The sequence below is a fragment of the Protopterus annectens genome, chromosome 3.part1 (assembly GCF_019279795.1).
Source record: "Protopterus annectens isolate FY-2018-M chromosome 3.part1, PAN1.0, whole genome shotgun sequence".
Lineage (NCBI taxonomy): Eukaryota > Metazoa > Chordata > Ceratodontiformes > Protopteridae > Protopterus > Protopterus annectens.
Genome location: NC_056732.1, coordinates 1,837,308,323 through 1,837,332,742, shown reverse-complemented (window position 1 = coordinate 1,837,332,742; position 24,420 = coordinate 1,837,308,323). Strand labels below are relative to the sequence as shown.

General features: G+C 43.5%; 1 protein-coding gene across 2 annotated transcripts in view; it reads left to right on the top strand.

The window, feature by feature from the left end:
* Positions 1-23,367, top strand: part of LOC122798733 (zinc finger protein 260-like) — an 85,251-nt gene extending 61,884 nt beyond the window's left edge. For both annotated transcript variants that reach the window (XM_044067833.1, XM_044067834.1), the window contains exon 4: positions 20,846-23,367. In XM_044067833.1, coding sequence (XP_043923768.1) covers positions 20,846-22,905 — 2,060 coding nt within the window. In that variant the 3' untranslated portion in view covers positions 22,906-23,367. The remainder of the gene's footprint in view (positions 1-20,845) is intronic.
* Positions 23,368-24,420: the final 1,053 nt, after the last annotated feature.

Here is a 24,420-nt window from a genome sequence, read left to right as displayed (position 1 = left end):
TAGCAACAGGAATGAACCAAGATACCCTAAACACAGGCAAACATGTGCATAGCAACATGTACCACACCCAGCAACGTGTGTGTCGCATACACAGGACGGCGTATGTCTAAGCGTAATATCCAGAAGCAGAACCCATGCATGCAAATGTAATACACAATAGCCCCATTGTAGCATGTAAGTCCCACCCATGTACGACCGTGCACCCAACCCAGCTAGCAGCCTTGTGCAGCTACACACCTACACACAATGGGCATACCTGAAATGTGGTAAGAAGTATTGTTTTAGGCAGTGCCACGCGGGCAAATATGTACCCCACATGTCACAAACCCACCTCAGGTACAGATATGCAAATGGCTGCATGTGAATGTGTCTGCAGAATTTGTACATCCCGCATGTGGTATGCACTCGTCCAAACCCTATAGGCTTGCACATGCCACGGTGCACATAACTGTACACATGTGGACAAGTCGGGATGTTGAACCACCGCACTGATGATTAGCTATGCAGACAAGTCAAACACATATAGCGGAACATGTGCCTACCAAACATGATGTCCTAACAGGGTGCCACAGGCTCAGAAGGGGAAGGTGGGACATCACATGTGGAGTGTAGCGTTGCCGGACGGCCAAATACCCACGGCCAAGGTAAAGGACGGAACAACATGCATATGGCCGGATGGATGTTGTTAGAAAAAGAAAACCCACCTCAGGTACAGATATGCAAATGGCTGCATGTGAATGTGTCTGCAGAATTTGTACATCCCGCATGTGGTATGCACTCGTCCAAACCCTATAGGCTTGCACATGCCACGGTGCACATAACTGTACACATGTGGACAAGTCGGGATGTTGAACCACCGCACTGATGATTAGCTATGCAGACAAGTCAAACACATATAGCGGAACATGTGCCTACCAAACATGACGTCCTAACAGGGTGCCACAGGCTCAGAAGGGGAAGGTGGGACATCACATGTGGAGTGTAGCGTTGCCGGACGGCCAAATACCCACGGCCAAGGTAAAGGACGGAACAACATGCATATGGCCGGATGGATGTTGTTAGAAAAAGATATATAGAAACACATATGAAGTGCCAGTTTAGAAGCAAAATACTATATAATGCATTGAATTGTATTGTACAATATGGCAGTAGAAATGATCATGCATGTAATTGGTGAAGCTTAGCTGCAGTGTGATCGAACTCTGACCCTGGCAGTAACCAGTTCAGCAGGCTTATGTCTCTCAGCATCAATTATCTTCTGGGTTACAGAAAAATAAATGTATGTACATGTATATCATCCTCCCTTCCACTGAGGAGGATGGCCTTGTGAGCTCTATCGAAGATAGAGTACAACTCCTTACCAGAGAGACAAAGGAAGGTATTAAGAAATGAATCACACAATCCATCCATCTATTTGCTGGATGCCCTCTTTTCCTGTTGCCTTCTTCCTGTCTGTCCCAAATCTTCTTCACTAGATTGTCTTCACCTTTTCTGCACATGTACCCAAACAACTGCAATCTGTTCTCTTTGACCATCTCTGGAATTGGAACTACTTTGGCTTCTGCTCTGATGCCCTCATTTCTTCATCAGCCCCACAGTGTGCGTTCTACCACCCATCTCAGGCACTTTAATTGCATCACCTCTAGCTTCTTCAACTGTTCTACCTTTACTGCCCAGGTTTCTGTACCCATACAGTAGCACTGATTGGAGTTTTGTACACCTTACTTTTCAGTTTCTTTGACATTGTTCTGTCATATATTACACACGACACTCTGTGCCAGTTGCTTGTAGCCCCTCTGATTGTAGCTTTGACCTCCTCATTCAGATTTCCTTTCTCCTCAAGAACCCCTCCCAGATAGTTGAAGCTGTTAACCTGTCTCACTATTTTCCCTTTTATCTCAGTCTTCATCTTCTTATGATTTCTCCTATTTCCTGCCTTTGCAAGTGTTTTGTCTGTACTCAGTTTATATCCCACATGCTTTCAGTTTTGCATTCAATTCACCTATCCTTTGCTTAAAGTACTTTCTCAGCCTCTGTCTGTAATGCCACATCATCTGCTTACAGTAACTGTGTTGATCTGTCCCCTCCGACCTATTTGCTAATGTAGTCTGTCACCAGTATGAACAGCAGTGGGCTCAGAGATGAACCCTGGTATACACCCACTCCCCCTGGGAATCCCACTGTGAGAGTGAACAGTGTTCATACATAAGCCATTGGATCCTTGTACATAGCTTGCACTAATTCTAGCATTGTTTCTGATGCTTACACTGTAAGACTGCCCAAATCAGCTTTCTTGGGGCCTTGTATGCTTTTTCCAAGTCTGAGAATGCCCAGATGGACTCTTTCCTCATCTCGAGCTTCTACTCAGCTATCAGTCTCACTGCAACCATCTGTTTGGTTGTGCTGCATCCTGACCTGATTCTGCAGTGCTCATCTACTATTTTACTTTCTACTAGTCTGTGTATTCATTTAAATGTCTCCCTCTTTAGAACTTTCAAGCAGGGTGCCAGTAGTTTGATACCTCTATACTGCCCACAGTTGTGGATGTCCCCTTTGTTCTTGTACATTGGCACAAGTATGCTTATTCTCAGGTCATCTGGGATATGCCTTTCTCTCCACACTGCTATGAGCGCACTCAGGAGCTATTTCTCCCCATCTCACCCAGCATCTTTATCATATCTGCTGTGATATTATTTGAGTCTGCTACTTTTCCTGATTTCACTTTCCGTAGTGCTGTTCTTTCTTCTTCTATTATGGGCTCCTCCTCTCTTCTTTCGTCATAGGCTGTGTCTGGTACAGTACAGTTTATATGGGGTTTTCTTATTTATTTATTTAGTTAACATTTGTTTACCGGGAAAGTCCGATTTGCAACAAGCCAATTTTCAGCAGAGGCCTGGGGAGAAATGTTGCAGGCGCATGTCTTTGTAACATGGGAGGAAACCAGAGCACCCAGATGAAAGCCACACAAATGCAGGGAGGACATGCAGACTCTGCACAGAAGGCACCCCAGCCAAGAATCAAACCGGAAAACAGACGACAACACAGACTGCTGCCCCACTGTGCTATTAAGAAGCTGTTGCAAGTACTCCTTCCATCTACCCTTGATGTCCTGTGGGCTGGTGAGCAGGTTATTACTGGCATCTCTTTGCTTTGCAAGCTGATAGAGTTTCATTGCACCATCTACTGAATCACTTTCTATAGACGAGTAGAGTACTTCTGATGTCCTGTTCTTTGTTATTGCAATGCCTGTGGAATGAATTATCAACAGTGGTGAAGGTACTGGAACTATTTCTGTTTTTGCTGATTGTAAAATTTATAAGTTTTCCTCTATTCCTATTACTGAAACAATTGGTAACTTATTTCAAAACGGTTTTAAATTTCTGCCATCCAGGCAACCCAATATGGTTGACCTTTTAAATGAACTTAATTGTATACAAGGAACCTCAATTTAATTTGTATCTTGTCTTCTACTGGTGATGATGCCTGTGTCATGAAAACAACTACTACTTTCAATACTCCACTTTTACCTAGTGTCAATGTTTTTGAACAATTATGTGAAAGGAGTGTGAGAGAATAGTGCCACAAAAATAGAAAACCAAAGTTTTACAACCTCACTCATGCTGAAAGAAGTTCCTTACATGTTTTGGCCAAAGATAAGAATATATGTATTATGAACCCTGACAAAGGTTGGGGAGTTGTTATTATGGAAAAGCATGTGTATTCCTCCAAGATGTTTGAGTATTTGCACAATGGGAAAATTTTTGTGGGTGTTTCCCGTAATTAAATTATTATTGCCTATTATTCCATCAATTTACTTCTTTAAGATATTTTTGTGACCTATGATTTGCTTATGAGTCTGAGAAAATAAGTTGTGGTCAATAAAGCAAGAATTCCAGGGATGGTTTGGATTCCCAAGATCCACAAATCAGTCACTGATTCACCTTTGAGACCCAATGTTGCATCAGGAGGGTCTAAAACTGAACCTTTGGCCAGATAATGTGGACTGTAAGTTGAAAGCATTTCCTATGGGTAAACACCATTTGCTTAAGGACTCTTGGCATTTTCTAGAGGTAATTTTTGGTGTTCCTTATTCTGATGATGCAACATTTGTTACCATGCATAGGTTCATAGGTAGGTACTAGGCTATTGGCCCTAGGGCCTATATAAGCCTAGCCAAAAAGGCACCCTGCTTTCACCACCTAGGAACATTATTTTCCTGTGCCACTGTCGAGCAGAGCCACAGAAGTGATCCCTGGGGTAAATTTCCTATTTCCCATCCAATCATCAAGATTTTTCTTGAAGAGTGCTAATGAGGAGCTTTGTTTGATATAGATAGGTAGTTTGTTCCAGAGTATGGGAAGTCTCTGGTACAGGAATCTATCCCTCCAACATGTTCTGTTTATTGTGGTGACAAGGTTTAGGTCCCTAGAGCATGTAGCTTGGAGGGATTGGAATTTCTTTAAGTGGAGCATGTCCAACAGCTCTGGGTTTGACATAGCTTTGTATGTTAGGCAGAGATCGCCTCTGAGTAGGCGATATGTGACGTAGTAAAGCTGGAGATTTTTGAGATAGTCTGCATCTGTTTGAAGAAATCCCAGTCTGTCCGAACCACACACTCCAGAGACCTAAACCTTGTCACTACAATAAACAGAACATGCTGGAGAGATAGATTCCTGTCCCAGAGACTTCCCATACTCTGGAACAGACTACCCATTTATGTCAAGCAAAGCTCCTCAAAGTGTTTGGTCTATACAACTTCTCCTCTTATAGAGCAGCATATGGAGTCTGTGCTACTGCCCACAGCTTCATTCTTGGTGAGTTTGAGGTGGAAACACTCAGCATGTTATGGGGAGTTGGAAGGAACCCTGCAGAGATCCTGGGAGAAGTTGCAAACTCCATCCAGGCATTAACTGGAGATCAGAATCAAACCTTATGTGTTGTGCATGGAAGGTGAAGACCTTAACCTTTATGCAAACTGGTTAGAGCTTTCTGACTTAAAGAAACCATTTAAAACTCCAAGTAACAGCATTTAAATTCTGTTATTATTAGAGATCAATAAAATAAAAATTAGTGTAAAGAATATAAATTATCATCCATCGATAATCTGAAAATCTCACAGCAGTCTTTTTTGCACAGCTCACATGGTGGGTATCAGGCTTCAATAAAGCTTGGTTTAGGAGATTCATAGTGCTCATAGAGAATAACTAGGGAGCATTCAAAATTAGTTAGCGGAATTAACTAGGATTAAGGTCAGATGTTATGCAGGGTATCCCCTATTGTGGGGAAGGAGGTCCTGAGATACTAAACACTAGTGTTAAGGTCAGATATCGTGTAGGGTGTCCCTTACTGTGGGGAATGATTGCCTGAGATACTACACACTAGAATTAAGGTCGGATGTTATTCAGGGTATCCCCTAACTGTGGGGAATGTGTTCTTGAAATACTATACACTCCAATAACATGACTGTCTAGCCTACCCCTCAAGACTGGAAAGGGGTCCCACTGGACTGCTGAAGGCATTAATAGTGACATTACATAAGAAGGGTAGGAAGACAATTTGATTATCTGTAAGCTAGCCAGCTTTATAACAGCTCCAGGAGAGTTAATGGAAAAACACTCTCAGAAATAGTTGGGTGAAATTTATGTCAGGAAGTGAAATATTGAGCAAGGAGAATAACATTTCATCTTCTGGGAAGAATACTGTGTATGAAAAAATGGGATCTTCATGGAATTTGGCATTTTTGACTTGAGCACTCATTCATCACAATTTGTATTTCTTCTCATACTTTCTACCTGCAGTACTGAAAACTTGCTTTTCTGGGAGTTCTTTACCTGGAATCTGTTTCTGTTTTGCTCAGATATAGAACCAGTAGAAAATTATAGTGGACTAATGGTAATGACTGGAAATTGTACATAAAACTCGTTGGTGTAATTCCATCTCATGGAAACCAAATTTCATTTTTTTATTATAAATTAGTGTCCCAGCTGTTGAGTTAACAGCAACATGGGTACCGAGAAGAACTATCGTATCTTAAAACTTTGTGCATTTCTAAAACTTTGTGCATTTCTTATGGCTGAGGAACACCAAACCTAGAAAGCAGGGAAATCAGGAGATGTGATTTCCTAGATTTAGCAAGGTCTCTGTTAATAATGCCACACAGAAAGATAATTGTCCAGAAAAAAAAAACTAACAAAAATGTAAGAGTGGGCCAGAATATAGTTAGGAGTATTGAATACTGGTTACTAGCAAGTAAACTGTGGCTGGTGGTTTGATGATTTGATGAACTCAAAGGAGAAGTTGACTTGTAGGGAATATGAGAGGTCAGTTTTGAGGAAGGTTTTATTTCACAAATCCCTAACATAAATGACTAGCGGGATATAAAATACTATTAAATTGCATGCAAATGACACAGTGGTCAAAGCAAATGTGGAAGATGAATGAGGGTGTCTGAGAAGCAGTTTAATGAGCCTGACAAAGAGGACACAGTGATGGCTTTTGCAGTACAGTGTCTGTAACCTCATACTTCTGCCCTTTGTTTACAGCACTTCTAAAGTGCGGTGTATGTGGGAGAGTTTCAGAAGCCAAGAAGAAAGAAAAGACTGTGAGTCATTATCACATAAAAAATAAATTACTGGGAGCAAAGTGAGAAGGCAACTGCAAGTACCAACTGAATGCTGGGTTATAGTTGAATGAGTAGAATCCACATATTTTCCAAAGTGAAAATTCTCAATAAAGGACATTTTTGAGACTGCTTCTGGAAAACTGTTCTTAGTTTTGTCGACACTTGGAGGGAGTTGGATAAACTGTTGGAGAACATGCAGTGAAGATTGATGTAAATAATGGGAGGAGGGGATTAATTGTTATGTGACGACAACTGACCTTAACCGAGATTGTTAGGTGATTAAGGGCACTTTGGATACTCAGGAAATACTTTTTGATACAATAAAGGAGAGAAGAAAAGGTGGAGGAAACTCACCAAACATTACTTGTATGACACCATAAAAGCAGTGAGTTGATCACAGGAGCAATAGATCCCCAGACATTAGTGTTTTCTGTGACTTTCGATATTCTGACCTCTGGGTCATTTAGTCAGTGGACAAAAGATTGAGCATATATAGTGTGTAATCAAAATAGTTTTTAATCAAAAGTCTATGTTACATACTAGTATTTTGAGGAAGGCAGGGCCCTACAATAAGGGATATGTGCTCATCCCATCCTTTACTGATTTTCTCTTGATTAAAGTTATCACATTTATCAAAAAATCAGGTTTAGTGGAAATTGTAGATCTGAAGTAGTTAACTTCATTTGATCAGCAACCTGTGGGTATCGGATCCGACCTGGATCCAAGCCAGCAGCTTTCCAAGCTAAAGATCCAAGCTCCTCCCCTTACCCATAATACCCTGCTACCACTTCCAGTCCCCAAATCTCATTTGCCGCGGCTTTAACAAGCATGAGTTACGAGCTCCTGGCGGTTAGGTAGTGAGTATTGGGTAAATTATTGACCTTCTGCAAAATTTTGAGAGGTGTGTGTTTGTGATTGTTTAAACCCATTAGCCTAGCTTAGTTTTAGTATATTCCCCCTTCCCCTTATTCTTGTGTGCAAGTGTGTGTGTGGTTGTGGTTTGGTATGGCTGAAGGCCCTAAGGCCATTTTCTCCAAGTGCTGTGAGTGTGGCCATAAGCTCTCCCCAGCTGATGGCCACACTCAGTGTGTTCTTGGTAGCACATTTATCATCGAGCTCTCATATTTGTGCAGCCTTTAACCCCTGGGCTCTGAGGGATAGGAGGAACAAGCTGATCCTGGTGGGTCTTATACCCGCAAATACTGCTTCTTCCTCCTCTCCCTCAATGGCTCCAGCCGCGGCTGTTCAGCCAGCTGTGCTATCTTCCCTGGCTGGGACTCAACCTCCCACCATTTCCCAGGGAGAGAAGGACTCCAAGAGGAAAGAGAGGAGAGAGAGAGAGGGAGAAAGAGAGAGAGAGAGAGAGAGAGAGAGGGGATAGAGAGAAACATAGGAGCCACAAGTGGCGGGCCAACTCAGCCCCCTCACCCCACCAGCTAAACAGCTCTCTTCTCCCCTGAAGATTCCCGGGTCCTCCCCCTCTCGGCTCCGTTCTCCACATTTCTCGCCATAGGAGGAGGCCCGGCCATCTTCGAGGTCATCGCGGTGGCCTTCCCGGCCAGCTTTGGTGGCCTCTTCTAGGTCGACACGAAGCCTCTCTTGGACCGGATGATGCGTTGCTTTCTCCAAGCCCAGATGCAGATGGGAGTGCTCCTGCCTCCCCCCCTCCGGAGGAGAGCTCAGCCCCATTTTTTGCCCCCATAGCTCCTTCTCCGATCCATTATCGGGTTTTGGAGCCATCGGATCCAAGTAGTCTCGGAGTCAGGGAGTCGGCGCCGATAGTAGTTGCTACTTCGACGCCAGCCATGCCCTCGAATTTGTCAAATCCCTATTCAGATCCGAGCTCTCGGGGCCGAGAGCCATACGTCGGATCCGAGGGGGTAAGTGTGTCTACGGCTTCATTGCAGTCGGAGCACACTTCCCTTTCAGGTCCAGTCGCTTTGGCTCCAATGCCGATCCCTGAGTCGGATCTGAGGGTGTTGCTCACGGAACCCAGAGAGAGTGGTTCACCTTCGGTGTTCAACGTGGTGGAGAGGGTTCTCTCGAGAGGTTCGAGACCCCCCTGCTCGTGCTATGGATCCAGTCACCATTCCCTCGCAGATGGGCTTGTCTTCCATCATCTGGCCCCAGGGACAGCCTGCGTCAACGCCCCAGCCAGTTCCACTGGAGGAACATGACCCTGTTGGTGAGCCCTCCTCCGACTGTCCTGCTGAGGAGGTCCCTCACAAACGTAAGTGTAAGAGGAGGCACTTGGACTCTCCCGAGTCCCTCATGGAAGACACCGATTTAGCGGAAGAGGAAGGTTCCCCCAGGTCACCCCCCCCCGAGGACGTCTCCTTTGAAGACATTATGGAAATGCTACGCCTAAAAGGGGGGTGGTCAGCCCAAATGCCTTCCTCGGATGAGTCGGTATTTCTGGAGGTGTTCACAGGCCTGTCTACCTCTTGGGTGTCCCCTCCGGCCGGCCCCCTGGTAGACCTCATTACTACCAGGGCGTGGAAGGAGCTGGACACTGTAGAGCCAATCCCCAGGAGACCAGATAAGATCCTTAGTCCCCCTGTGGATAGAACAGCGTGGAGTAAAGGTTCCCCAGTAGATGCTATGGTGGTGGCGACTGCCACCAAGAAGGAACTGGCACAGGATAGTTCCTCGGTCCATCCTCCTAATAAGGAGTCTCAGACGATAGATCTTATCGGAAAGCGGATGTTTGGTTCAGCTACCTTTTCCATAAGGGTGCTGAATTACTTGGCCCCTGTGATTAGGCTTCAGCGGGATCTGGTGAAGGAATACGCTTAGTCACCCCCTGAGTCCATGTCGGCTGACGCAAACGGACCTTCTCGACTCGCATGGCCACTCTGAAATCTGTATCGAACATGTCTATGCCGCTACTCTCCCATGCCATGGAAGGGGCTGCTAGAGCCAGCGGATCAGCCATCGCCTTACGGCGTCACACCTGACTCCGACTTTGCAACTTTGCGGAACCCTTCAAGGCATCCTTTGCGAACGCTCCCTTCGACGGTTCTACCCTGTTTGGCAAGACCATCTGCGATACATTGGTTCAGAGCGAGAAAGACTGGAAGATGCTGTCTGCCATCGGAATCCGCTTCTCGGCTCCTCAAAGGTACTTTTCCAGGAACCAGGGAGGACAAAAGAAGATGTGGTTCCGGAAGTTTCAGCAGTTCCATTATGCTCCGGACCCTTCGTCCTTCAGAGGCAGAGGGGAACAAGGTGGATGCCGGCCCAGAGGCAGAGGGGGGACGAAGAATTTTGGGTCGTGGGAACCCTTTTCCGATCTGAGGGGTTGCCTGACTGCTCCTCTCTGGAGGCAGTCGGGGGGCATTTTTCAAAGCACCTGGCACAATGGGAGTCCATCACGACAGATCGCTGGGTGCTTCGAATAATATCCAGAGGCTACTCTATTCCCCCTCATAAATCTTCCTCCTCAATTGAGGCGCCTCCCCGATGTTCCACCCAGTCAGAGTGAGGCTGCAGCTTTAGAAATAAAGAAGCTGCTAGAAAAAAGAGCCATCCAGCACACCCCCCCAGACCAGTCCGGGTTAGGCAATTACTCCAGGTTCTTTTTGGTGCCAAAAAAGATGGGGGACTTAAGACCAATTCTCGACCTTTCTACAATGAACGTCTTCATTTCCAAGGAGAAATTCTGGATGGTCACTCTTCAATCCATTCTCCCCCTACTGCAGGAGAATGACTGGATGTGCTCCATAGACCTCAAGGATGTGTACTACCACATTCTCATGGACAGGCGATCCAGGAGGTTTCTCCGCTTTCGGTTGGGGGCCAGTCATTGCCAGTTCAGGGTCCTACCATTTGGCCTTACCATAGCCCCCAGGGTGTTCACCAAGGTCATGGCAGTTGTAGCGGCCCACCTGAGGCTTCAGGGAATACAGGTTTTTCCTTACCTGGATGACTGTCTCCTTGCTGCCTCCACCAGGCATCTACTCTGCTCAGCCAGGGATTGCTTCCTGCTCTTAGCCTCCCAGATGGGGATCACTATAAATTACAAGAAATCATCCCTTCAACCAGTTCAAGTCCTGGACTTCATAGGGGCCAGAATAGACACGCTTCAGACCAAGGCCTTCTTGACGTCGGACAGACTTTGCAGCTTAACCCTTCACGTTTTAGCACTCCTTTAATCTCCAGCCCCATCAGCGGAGTTAGTCCTGAGAGCCTTAGGGTCCATGGCAGCAGCAATCAATCTTTTGCCCTTAGCTCGCTTGCACATGAGGGTCCTCCAGTGGACCTTGCAGGTCTAGTGGTCCATCCTTCAACACCCGTTGGACTCTCTGATCCCCCTCAGCAGAGTTTGCAGAAATTCCCTCATATGGTGGCTCCAATCTCGAGAGCTTCGGGAAGGACGACCGTTCATAATGCCACAACTCCAAGCCACGGTAACCACGGACGCTTCTCGCCTTGGGTGGGAGGGGCATTGCATGGGCAGAACTGTCCAAGGTACGTGGACTCAGACAGAGACCATTCTGCATATCAATGTTCTGTAGATGACAGCGGTGCTTCAAGCGTTGCAGGCTCTTCATACTTTTCTCCCTCCAGGGACTATTGCAATTCAGACAGACAACATGCCAGCGGTCTGGTACATCAGCAAACAGTGGGGGACCAGGTCTTACCCTCTTTGCCGAGAGGCCATGAGAGTTTGGGAATGTGGGAATGGGCGATATCCACCAACCGTTTTCTGTTAGCAACACACATTCCGGGTCGGTCCAACATCCTAGCGGACAAGCTGAGTCGACCTATCCTCTCACCTTACGAGTGGTCTCTGAACCTCTTAGTAGCGAAACAGACCTTCCGCAAGTGGGGTCAGCCTTGCTGCGATCTCTTCACATTGCCTTCAAATGCCAAGTGTAGCGAGTTTTTTGCTCTAATTCCCCCCTGGGGGAAAGCCCCAGAGACGCTCTAGTTCATGCTTGGCCATCCGGTCTTCTTTATGCTTATACTCCTCTTCCGTTAATGACAAAATTTTTACAGAAAGCTCATTGGTTGGGAACAAGATTATCCTCATAGCCCCATTCTGGCCTCGTCAAACCTTGTTCCCGTACATACGGTCTCATCTTATAGCTCCTCTTTGGATCTTAGATCGCATCCCGGATCTGATTTCTCATCCTTTGGGATTAGAAACTCCGAATCTGGATGACCTCAAGCTCTCAGCTTGGTTGATGCAGTTCCATTAGTTGCCAGGACTCCCTGTATCTCGTCTACAGTTAGATCCATCCTGGTAGCGGTGCATAAGCCTTCTACCAGGAAGGTTTACAACAGCAAATGGAAACGGTTTTCCATTTGGGCCTCGCATAGGAATTTGGATCCTTTCACTGCTCCCATTCCAGCAGTGCTTGATTTCCTGTCTCATATTTTTCAGCAAGGGGCCAGTTCTTCTACTGTAAAGGTTCAAATGGCTGCCATTTCCCATTTTCACATTGGAGACAATCTTAGTCCTTTACCTTCCACTAGGATTTGTAAGACCTTCTTGAAAGGCACCTTTCTTTTGCGACCTCCTATTAGGAACGCTGTTCCCCCATGGGACCTAAACTTGGTCCTTCAGGCTCTAACTGGACCACCCTTTGAACCTGCAGCTTCTGTTGATTTAAAAGTCTTATGTTGGAAAACTGCTTTCTTAATAGCTATTACCTCAGCTAGAAGGGTGTCAGAGCTCCAGGCCCTTTGTACTAAACCCCCATATCTTGTTTTCCATAAGGACAGAGTCTCTCTCAGGACTAACCCTTCCTTCTTACCTAAAGTGGCTTCCGAGGCGAACATCAATCAGTCCATTAATCTACCAGTTTTCTTCCCTAACTATCAGAATAAAGGGGAATACAAACTTAATTTGTTAGATGTTCATAGACAATTGCACTTTTACCTGCACAGAACAGCTGCCTGTCAGAGCAGCTCTTTGTTTCCTTTGCAAAGCCCTTCTTGGGTAAGCCAATGTCAAAGGTGACTCTAGCTAGATGGATTCCTCACTGCATTTTGCTCACATACAAGATATCTGGTCTGCCAGAGCCCTTAGGGGTTCATGCTCATTCTACCCATTCTGTGGCTACTTCTGCTGCATTCTGGTCGAGTGCCCTTGGATGACATTTGTTCTGTGGCTACTTGGGCTTCCTCTCATACCTTTATCTCTCCTTATAAATTGGATTTAATATCCAGAGGAAGGGCAAGTTTTTGGTAGCTGGGGACTCTGTCCCACAGGTTGCTGATCAAATGAAGTTAACTACTTCAGATAAAGAAGTTATGTACTCACCATAATGTTCCACCTGAGTAGGTAACTTCATTTGTCAGCAACCGACCCCCCCTCCTTCCCCCTAACCTGGTTCTTTGGTTATCTGAATCCTAGAATGATTTCAGCTTTTGGTATTCATTAGGTTAGGATGTTTCAGGTTGTTGTTTTGTCTTCATAAAATTGTATAATTGGGCAAACGCGATCTGAGGACTGGAAGGAGGTAGCAGGGTATTATGGGTAAGGGGAGGAGTTTGGAGCTTGGATCTTTAGCATGGAAAGCTGCCGGCTCAGATCCAGGTCGGATCCGATACCCACAGGTTGCTGACAAATGAAGTTACCTACTCAGATGCAACGTTATGGTGAGTACATAACTTCTTTTTTTTTTTAAAGTACATGGATATATTGTCTTTCCACTAAATAGTTTGTTGTCACAGTGTAAGTGATCAGAAAGTTGGAATAACAGTAAATGATAGGGGTTACCATTTTACGTAACAAGCAGTGGGGTGATTAGGGGAGACAAACGATTGTAACCACAAATTACTTATTTTTCACACAGTAAAGTACAGTGATCTGAAAGGGGCAGTAGATCAATTAACAAAGACACTAGAAACTGAGAGAGAATTAAATCCTGGAGACGTTAAGGAGAGAGGGCATGCTAAACCAATAAGAAATTACTTTATTTCATGAAAAAGTAAATAAATAAATAAATTGGAGTTATATGTGATTCTGGTTTCATATGGTGTTGGTCAGTAATCTTTGGCAAACAGAATCCAGGATGTACAAACACACTGCAAGTCCTAGTGAAAGGATACGCGTGTCATTCTGCTATCACAAGACAGCTGGATATCTCTTCATGAGGGGCAGATATAAATTGTTCTGCAGACATTTACTGTAATATTCTCACTCTGTTACATCTAGGTGCATTTCAAAACATTTCTAGCATTTTTTTTTTATTTCAGCTCCACAGTTTTCATTTTGTAATCAACCTTTCCTTCTTTGCTTTGGTCAAATATTTAAATATAAAGTTGTGACCAACTAAAAACGGATCTACTTCACTTGACCTAAAATTCATTTGACTGACTGTCATTTGACCAACACCCAAATGACCTAAATTTCAAATTACTGACAACTCATTTGACTGACTCCCATTTCACCGACAGCGTACAATGCTGAATTTCAACATACTAAATCTTAAACCATAGACATGCACACTTAGAAAACCAATAACTAACGCTTTCCAGAACTTAAAAACTATTTACATAACCTCTTAACAGAAACTGGACAATGTACAACCAAACTAGCCCCCCCCCCCCGAGTTATATATATATATATATATATATATATATATATACTAACTCCAGGATCGCACTACAGTGGAGGAAAGGTCATATGCCTTTAACTTGCCTTACAGAACTCTACACGCTGCCAGTACTGCTGGGAATGCACAAAATATTCACCAAATTACTTTAGATACTTCCCATAAAAATGTAAAGAGACAAACCCACATTTAGAAACACTACAACACTACTTTCTACGTGACTATCGATATTCTGATAGTCAGCACTGTAAGTTATAGTAATTATTTTTATCACAAGCAAGTCACAGGTGAAGGGAAACGCACAAGTCTATGTGTTAAAAGTCAGTGAAATGAAAGTAAGTCAAATGAGTTGTCAGTAATTTGAAATTTAGATCATTTGTGTGCTAGTCAAATGAGATTTAGGTCAAGTGAAGCAGATCCCTAAAAACATACCACATCGCTGCATCAGGGGTAATGGGGCTTTCATTGATTAAGAGTTGGACATGTTTAATTTTGACTCAGCTAACTGTATCTTGGTAATAAGAGATGCAGTTTGTCTGTAAAATATTGAATTTATTTAAATGTATAAAAACAGTTCTACTGAAATCGCAATGGCAGAAACTGCGGTTTCTTTTTATAATTCACACTAAACCTTTTCTTTTATTTGGTCTGTAATGAATCTATCATGTAAGTGAACTATTATAGTTAATTTTAAATCTCTAATATCACTGTGAATTGTGTTAAATGAAAAGAAGGTTGGTGGAATATACATATTCCGTTTTGTAAGCAAATGGAAACAGCAAATGTACTGAAAAAATGCACATGTTGGAATGTCCTGGAATAATCTAAAATTTAAATGATGTGCAATTTAAGTTTGTTAAATACAGTTACAGAAACAAAATTAAGACACCTTGAGAAGACAAGAGTTATTTTTGGTGAAAGATTCTTTACTGAAATTTTGTGCAACAGCAGTTCACTGATGTTCATCGTGTTTCGCTGTTACAGTCATTACATTTGGGTAATCTGCAGGCAGGTTGCCCTCAGTCAGCCTGATTAACAAAGTCTTGGTTCCTGTGTCAGTTGCTGTCCCTTCTTCCATGACATCAGGTTGTCAGGGGTATAAAACATGCAGCCAACGCCATTACATCAGTCTTTCTTGTCTCGCGGTGCCCGAAGCAGAAGTAGTTCGCAAGTGCTGGTCAGCCGGCTCCTGAAATGTTTGTGTTCGAATTTCAGAACCAAAGTCTTCAACTAAAAGCTAAGTACCCCGTTGGGGAAACTTTTTCTTGCTCCTTACCAATGTCAGTAAAAGTTAATAATTGTACTACTTGTGGGAAGCAAATACCTCATAAGGATTTTCATTTTTTACTGTATTCCTTGCCTAGGCCCTGACTACGATGTACCTTGCTGTCGGTTTTGTGCTTTATTTAGTCAGCACACTGTCCATCGTCGGTACATTTTTGCTTCAAAATATTTCGGTTCTCAGTTTGATTATCCAGAAATGATGTTGGTTAGCCATCTGACTACCGGTATTCCGAAAAAACGCAAAGAAAAAGACAGAGACAGGCCGTTGAGGTCCAAAACTGCCGACGACTCTTCTCCTAAGCCAGTCGTCAGTTCGCTGGTACTCAGTGAGGCGCTTTCGCAGCCCCTGATACCCACTACTTCTGATTTGCAGGCCTCTACTAAGACCCATTCAGAGTCCGGTATGCCGCGAGATGCTTCGCATATGGAACCCGCGGATGTCTCTACCTTGGATGGGTCTGGAGCCACTGAGCAGGCATCGGCTTCTGAGGGTGTATTCAGGCCTACAGACTTGCAAATTAAACCGACTCCAACTTAAGTGCTAAGGCCTAAATCTCGATCTATGTCTAAAAAACCGACGCCCAAGCAACATGTTCAGGCCCCTATGCCTAAAAAACAAATGATCAAAATGGCTGAAGATTTAATTACTCTAATCAGGGGTAATCAACCCCCTCCCCTCCAAGAGGCCTAGGATTGAATTTGACTATGAATCTTCTGAACAGGACTCTATTTCTTCTGACTCTTCTAATGATATGGATTTGTCCATACCTACTTATGAGGACTCTGATGCAGAGGATTCCATTCCCTCTGCTTCTCCACCTGAGGAATTTTCTTTTGGGGAAACTTTACTTACCTTAAGGGAGCATTTCCACTGGGAAAGTCAGGATTTCTCTGAATCCAAAAAGAGGTTTAGGGATTTCCTTCTTCTTCCTCAGCATAGGCCTTTGGTTATACCTCTTGTACTAGATGTTGTTGATGATGTGTTTTCGGAATCCAGTATGGCCCCCGATTCCTTGCCTCCAGCCCCTAGCAAACAAGACAGGTACTACAGGGTTCCTGAGTCCCACAAATTCCTTTTCAAAAATCCTGTTGCGGACCCTGAAACCATTTCTCAGGGGCACAAGGGCATTAAGGCTTCTACTGCTAAAAATCCTACCTCTTCTGATAGACACTCCAGGGTGCTGGATAGATGGGGTAAAAAGGTTTATGCTTCTGCAACCCTAGCAATCAGGGCTTTAAACTGCCAATTCCATATGCTAAAATATCAACAGCATATCATGGGACTGCTTAAACAGAAAATAAAGTTGATTTCTGACTGTGTGGAGAATAAAGATTTGCAGGATTTATTGCATTCAGCTGAATAAGTTGGCAAACATACTTTGCAATGTGGTTTTGATTCTTTAGAGGCCTCTTGCAGGGCTGCTGTTACTGGGTCTGTGCTTAGAAGGCATGCTTGGCTTAAGGAGCAATCTCTGCCTGATCATGTTAAAGCAAAACTTTTGGATGCTCCTTTACAGCAGGACCGCCTGTTTGGCAATAAGGCTGAAGAAGTTCTAAAAAAGATGGAAGATAAAGCTAAATCTATACAAAGTGTGAAAAATTTCTCAAAAGTGGAAACTCCTAGATTTAGTAGGTATTGGCCTACTAAGAAATGGTTCTTTCCAGCTCCTTCCAGAGCAACTATGGCCAAACCCAGACATTCCAAACGCACCAGGTTTCAGTCCCAAGGAACTTTCAGAACTAAGCAATGGTGTGCTTCCACTTCCAAATCTGGAAACAACAAGGCATTGCCCTATGGTAAACAGTCTCAATGACTTCCCTTTGAAATTACCAAGCATTTACCTCTTAGCCACCCCTTTGGGGAGAAAACTGGCTCTTCATTCAAGAAACTGGCAACTTATAACCCAGGACAAATGGATTTTAAATATAATGTCCCAGGGATACATATTTCATTTCCACACACTGCCAACTGCAAACGGGAGGCCAGACCTGCCCCCAAATCAGTGGGCAGAGGCTCAAAAACAAGTACTTTCCCTCCTAAACATGGGGGGCTATTCAACTAGTACCATAAGAAGAAAAGGGACAAGGTTTCTATTCCAAACTTTTCCTGGTACCCAGAAAAGACAAATCATGGTGTCCAATTCTGGACCTGTCTACTCTAAACACCTTTCTGGACATTCCAAAATTCAAGATGCTGACTCTTCACCAGTTACTTCCTATGCTAGGCAAGGATGCCTGGTTGGCAACTCTCGACTCAAAAGAGGCTTACCTGCATATCCCAATCAGGAAATCTTGCAGAAGATTCCTACACTTCAAAGCAGGCTGCATGCATTATCAGTTCACTGTACTGCCCTTTGGCTTGTCTACTGCACCCAGGGTATTCACAAAGTGCCTGGCTCCAGCAATTGCATTTTGCAGGCAAACAAATATTCAAATATATCCATACCTGGACAATTGTCTAATTCAGGCAGAAAACCAGGCCATTCTTCTAAAACATCTGGCATTTGTAAAAAGGGTTCTAACCTGTCTACGGTACACCATAAACGAAAAGAAATCTCAAGTGGTACCCTCTCAAAAGATTACATTCCTGGGTGCAAGCTTGAATACAACTGCCCAGATGACTTTCCTTACGCCAGAAAAGCAAATTCATTTGGTGACTTACTTCAAACAGGTGGCCACAAAAACCCTGCTATCTGCAAAGCAAATACTGCAAGCCTTGGGGTTCATGGCCTCCTGCATTCTTCTAATTCCATATGCAAGACTGCATACGAGGAAACTTCAGTGGTACTTAAAAAGTTTATGGAGTCAACATTGTCACAGCCTGGAAACAATGATTCCTATCATACCTTGCCTGCGCCTAGACTTCCTATGGTTGGCAGAGGCCTGCCACCAAAACAAGGGACTGCCATTCACACCACCCCCTGCCACCCAAACCCTAACTACAGACACATCAGACTATGCATGGGGGTTCGTCTGGCAGGGAAGTGCATTCAGGGAAAATGGAGCCCAAATCAAATGCACCTTCATATCATTCAAAAAGAAATGCTAGCTGTACAGAATGCACTGACAGCCTTCAAGGACTACCTTCATCCAGGACAATTACTGATAAAGAAGGACAACACCACGGTTATGTGGTACATAAACAAGCAGGGGGGTACACATTCCTACCCCCTCTGCAGACTAGCCATGGCATTGTGGAACACGGCCTTGAGCTACCAAGTACAACTACAAGCTCAATTCCTGCCAGGAAAGCAGAATGTTCTGGCAGACGAACTAAGCAGAAATCTCATGGACCCTCACGAATGGAAACTGGAACCACGCATTTTCAACATGTTAACATGTAAATGGGGAAGCCCAGACATAGATCTTTTTACCTCACCCCAGAGCTACCAGTTGGACAAATTTTGCACAAGAACGCATCACAAAAAAGCATGGAAAGTGCATGCTCTGTCCTTCAGCTGGAAAAACCTATCACTCTATGCCTTTCCCCCTCTGCCTTTGCTCTCCAAAGTTCTACTAAAAATCAAACAGGACAAACCAAAAATTATTTTGATTGCTCCAGACTGGCCTCGCCAACACTGGTACCCACTCCTGCGCACTGTGTCACACATTTCTCTGTGGCACCTGCCTCAGATACCTTCCTTACTGTCTCAGCAGGAGAACCAAATTCTGCAACCTCGGCTCCAAACATTGAATCTTGCAGCTTGGCTAATCACTTAAATTCCCCCTTAGCATCCCTCAGCAAACCTGTGATGGATGTCATTTTGGAGGCGAGAAGACCTAGTACTAGAAAATCTTATGCTGACAAATAGAAAAGATTCTGCACCTGGAATCAATCTCAAGGGATGAGCACAGCAGTGCCCAATTTACTTCAGATTTTGCAATACTTAACTGAGATGCTTCACAAGGGCCTGTCTTTTTCTTCCATAAAAATCCATACCTCAGCCATTTCAGCTCATTACAACACAGATCCCCCTTCTCTCATTCTCTTCTAAAGCAATATCTCAGAGGGGCCAAAAACTTGAGACCACCCAGGAGAGCTCCAACCTCTGCCTGGGACTTTAATTTTGTATTGGAGAAACTCAATCAACCTCCTTTCGAGCCAGCTGCAACTGCAGACTTAAAATTTCTTTCCTGGAAAACAGCCTTCCTTTTAGCAATCACTTCAGCTAGAAGGATGTCTGAATTACAGGCCCTTATGGCAGTGGAGCCTTTCATCATCTTTCATGCAGACAGAGTGTCACTTAGGACCAATCCATCATTCATGCCCAAGGTGGTATCCAGTGTGGCTCTTAATCAGTCCATTCATTTGCCAAATTTCTTTCTCAATCCACAGAACAAGGGGGAGCAGATTCTGCATTCATTTGATGTACACAGGCAACTTAGATTCTACTTGGACAGGACTAAATCTCGAAGAAAATCTGAACAACTGCTGGTAGCATTTGCTGCAGGGGCAGACGGGAAGGCTATTTCAAAGCAAACCATTTCTAAATGGATATGCCATTGCATTCATTTCTGTTATAAGCACCATGGAAAACCTATCCCCCAGGGGATCAGATCTCATTCCACCAGGGCTGCATCTACTTCAGCAGCCTTTCTCAGAGGTGTTCCTACCAGGGATATACTAGAAGCTGCTTCCTGGAGTTCAGTTCATACTTTCACCAAGCATTATCACTTACCAATTTTCTCTAAATCCAGAGCTGGCTTTGCCACTGCTGTTTTGCAGGGCCTTATAGCTGGTCCTAATGCTGTATAAATCCATCCTCCCAACCTTAGCTTTGGGAATCTACCCAAATGTAATGACTGCAACAGTGAAACACAATGAACATAGTACAGTTGTGTACACTTACCATAAATGTAGATGTTCGAGTGTATTCACTGTTGCAGTCCTGGTTACCCTCCCTCCAGCCCCCTGTTTTTCTTTTACTATTCCTCTACTTTCTTTTACTATGCTTAAAAGCTTTTATGGTGTATTTGCTTTTGTTTGGAGGTATATTTTTGTGTTTCTAATTATATATATATATATATATATATATATATATATATATATATATATATATATATTTATACCCCTGATGACCTGACGTCATGAAAGAAGGGACAGCAACCGACGCACGACCCAAGACTTTGTTAATCAGGCCGACTGAGGGCAACCTGCCAGCAGATTACCCTAAATGTAATGACTGCAACAGTGAATACACTTGACCATCTACATTTATGGTAAGTGTACACAACTGTACTTTTCTTGAATAAAGAGATTTTTAAAATTTTGTAGAGTGATACACTAACATATAGCCTTTTATATCTGAAGTAAGTCAATACAAGACTGTTATGGATCATTGTATTCTAACACCTTTATTTTTCCTTTCAGTCAGTCGGAATGCAGATTTAAGTGAGATTCAGAGTCCTCAGACATCCCATAGGAAATATCTTAATTCTGAATGTGAGAAGGCTTTGCCAGATGAGGTGTCGCTCACAGGATATGACCTGCCACAGACTGAAAGGAAGCATTTTAATTATATGGAATTTAACAAAGGTTGTAACACAAAAACTGAATTGGACATACCTCTGGGAATTCATGAAGCGGAAGGGCCATGCAGTCGGTCTAACTGCAGCAATGGATTTACATTTTATAACAAGAGCTCAACTGGTCATTTAATTCACAAAAAGAAAACACTAAAGAATGCAGTCACAAAACATAACAAGATATCCAGTTATGAGTCTGCAATTCATGGCAATGGTTCTATAAAGAAAAGCAGTTTAACGGGGAATCAGATTACTCATGCTAGACAAAAACATGCACAGAAGTGTAAAATGTACACCGATCCAAAACCCTTTCATTGTGCCACATGTAGTAAAGGAGTTAAATCTAAGAGTAATTTAGTAGTGCATCAGAGAATTCACACTGGCCAGAACTCATATACATGTGCCACTTGTGGTAAGCATTTTAAAAAGAAGTTCACTGTGGAAAACTGTCAGGTAGTTCTTACAAGCCAGAAGCCTTATAAATGTGCCATATGTGATGTGGGTTTCATATACAAAACTAGTTTGGTACAGCATGAAGTTATGTGCACTGGGCAGAAACCTTACAGTTGTGACCAATGTGACAAGACCTTTAGTTACAAGAGTAGCCTTTTTACTCATCGGCAGGTCCACACGGGCCAGAAACCCCATCAATGTTCAGTGTGTCCCAAGAGTTTTGCACGGAAGTGTCATATGTTAATGCACCAGTTAGTGCACAGTGGGCAGAAACCCTTTATGTGTACCATATGTAACAAGGGGTTTAAATATAAGAACAGTTTAGTAATGCACGAGAGGTCCCACTCTGGTCAGAAACCCTATAAATGTGCAACTTGTGGCAAAAGTTTTGCACGTAAAAGTAACTTGATAGAACATCAGTATACCCATTCTGGGCTGAAGCCCTTTAAATGTACTCTTTGTGAAAAGAGTTTTATAAAGAAAATATCTATGTTAAAACATAATTTAGTCCACTCTGGGCAGTGGCCATATAAATGTACTACATGTGACAGGGGGTTTATAGATAAGACTGATTGGGCAGCACATCAGAGAGGTCACGCTGGTCAAAAGACTTATAAATGTGCTACATGTGACAAAGGGTTTACAAGTAAAATAAGCTGGGCTGTACATAAACGCATTCACAGTAAGCAGATGCCGTATAAATGTATCATATGCAACAAAGCTTTTATGTATAAGAGACGTTTGGTAGCTCATGAGAGTATCCATACAGGACGGAAGCCCTATAATTGTGCTACATGTGACAAGAGTTTTTTGTACAAGACAAGTTTTGTATCGCATCAGATTATCCACAGTGGACAAAAAAAACCTTATAAATGTGCTATATGTGACAAGAGCTTTCTGCAAAAGAGAAGCTTGATCGCACATGAGACCCTTCACACAGGGAAGAAGCCCTATAGATGTTCCACGTGTGACAGGGGCTTTATATATAAGAGTAGTATGGAAGCACATGAGAGTGTCCACATCGGACACAAGCCATATAAATGTATCACATGTGACAAGGGATTTACATATAAGAGTAGCTTGAAGCAACATCAAAATATTCATAGTAAGCAGCAACCATATAAATGTTCCACATGTGGCAAGGGTTTTGTGAAGAAGAGCAATATGGTACATCATCAAATTGTTCATACTGGAGAGAAACCCCATAGGTGTGCCACATGTGGCAAGGATTTTACTTCGAAGCACAATTTGGTAGAACATGAGATTATTCACACTGGACAGGCACCATATAAATGTACTATTTGTGACAAGGGTTTTACATATAAGAGTAATTTGGTACGACATCAAAATATTCATTCTAATCAGCAACCATATAAATGCACGTCTTGTAACAAAGGTTTTACACGTAAAGGTAATTTGGCAAATCATCAACGCATTCACGCTAAGCAGTAATCTTGTAAATGCTGTACATGCAGAAATGTTTTATAAGTGACAGTAGTTTGACAGCACGTCATTTTCCAGATTGAACAGGCACGGTCCTTTAGATAAAATTTGGTTATGGCAGTGTAACAGAAAAGTACTATAAAAGTATCATACGTAACCAAGGATCTTTTTTACTAAACAATGCCATAGTTGAGAAGTATAAAAAGTGCTGAACCTTGGTATTGTGTGTATAGATTACATGAAGGTATGTGACAGCATTCCTCACTTCTGGATTGTAGAATGAAGTTGTCTGCAGCCGTCACTGAAGTAGACCTTCTTGTCTGGCAGTAAGGATCTAGGATTAAGGCTCTGAGCTATTAAAGAGCTGCTTCTGATAGTCGGTGTACAGTCTCTGTACAGTAATTGTACCTTCCACCTTGATGTTCATCGTGTTACCCTGCTGCAGTCATCACACTTGGGTTATCCTGTCGTCAGGCGGTCCCGCAGTCGGCCGGAATTTCAAAGTCTTGGTCCGGCGTCAGTTGCTGTCGCTTCTTCCCTGACGTCAGTGCGCCAGGGGTATATATAATGCATCCAATGCCATTTTCTTCAGTCTTTCTTGCCGCGTGGTGCCCGAAGTAGAAGCAGTTCGCAAGTGCCGGTCGGCCGACTCCTGAGATTTTCGAAGTCGAATTTCAGATCTGAAGTATTCAATAAAGCTAAGTACCCCATTGGGGAAACTTTTCTTGCCTCAAACCGATGTCAGAAAAAGTTAACAATTGTATTTCTTGTGGGAAGCAAATACCTCATAAGGATTTTCATTCTTACTGCATACCTTGCCTAGGCCCAGACCACAACGTCACTGGTTGTCGTTTTTGTGCTAGGTTTAATAAGCGTACTATTAAAAGACGCTTTGACTTCGCACGACACTACGGTAGAAAATTTAACTACACTATGCTGTCTGAGCAACCGACTACTGGCGTGCACAAAAAACACAAGGATAAGGACAGGCAGCCTAGACCCAAGGCAGACTCCGAGGCCTCGACTGGTCCAGTCTCCGGTTCTCCGGTCTTCAGTGAGGTTCCAACGCAGCCCCTGACTACCGCAGATCTGGAACCCGAGACCACTTCGGAGCTCATGTCGGAAAGTACTAGGCTGACGCAGCCATTTTGTTTAGCCCCTGCCAACGACACTGCTGATTAAAGATGTCGGTACTGCAGAAACACCTTCGGTTTCTGAAGGCGTCTTCAGACCGACAACGCTCACCATAAAAATGTATCCTAAGACTAAGACTCCTATTAAACCTAAAAAGACTGCACTTTAGTCTCCAGTTCAAGGCCCTATGCCTAAGAAACAGATGCTCAAAATGGCTGAAGATTTGATCTCTTTAATCAGGGGTGCCCAACCCCCACCTGACAAAAGGCCTAGACAAGAGGAAGATTATGCCTCCTCTGAACAAGTGTCTATTTCCTCAGGCTCCTCTGAGGACCAAGATTACTCCTTCTCCCCTTATGAAGATTCTGATGCTGAGGATTCTATTCCCTC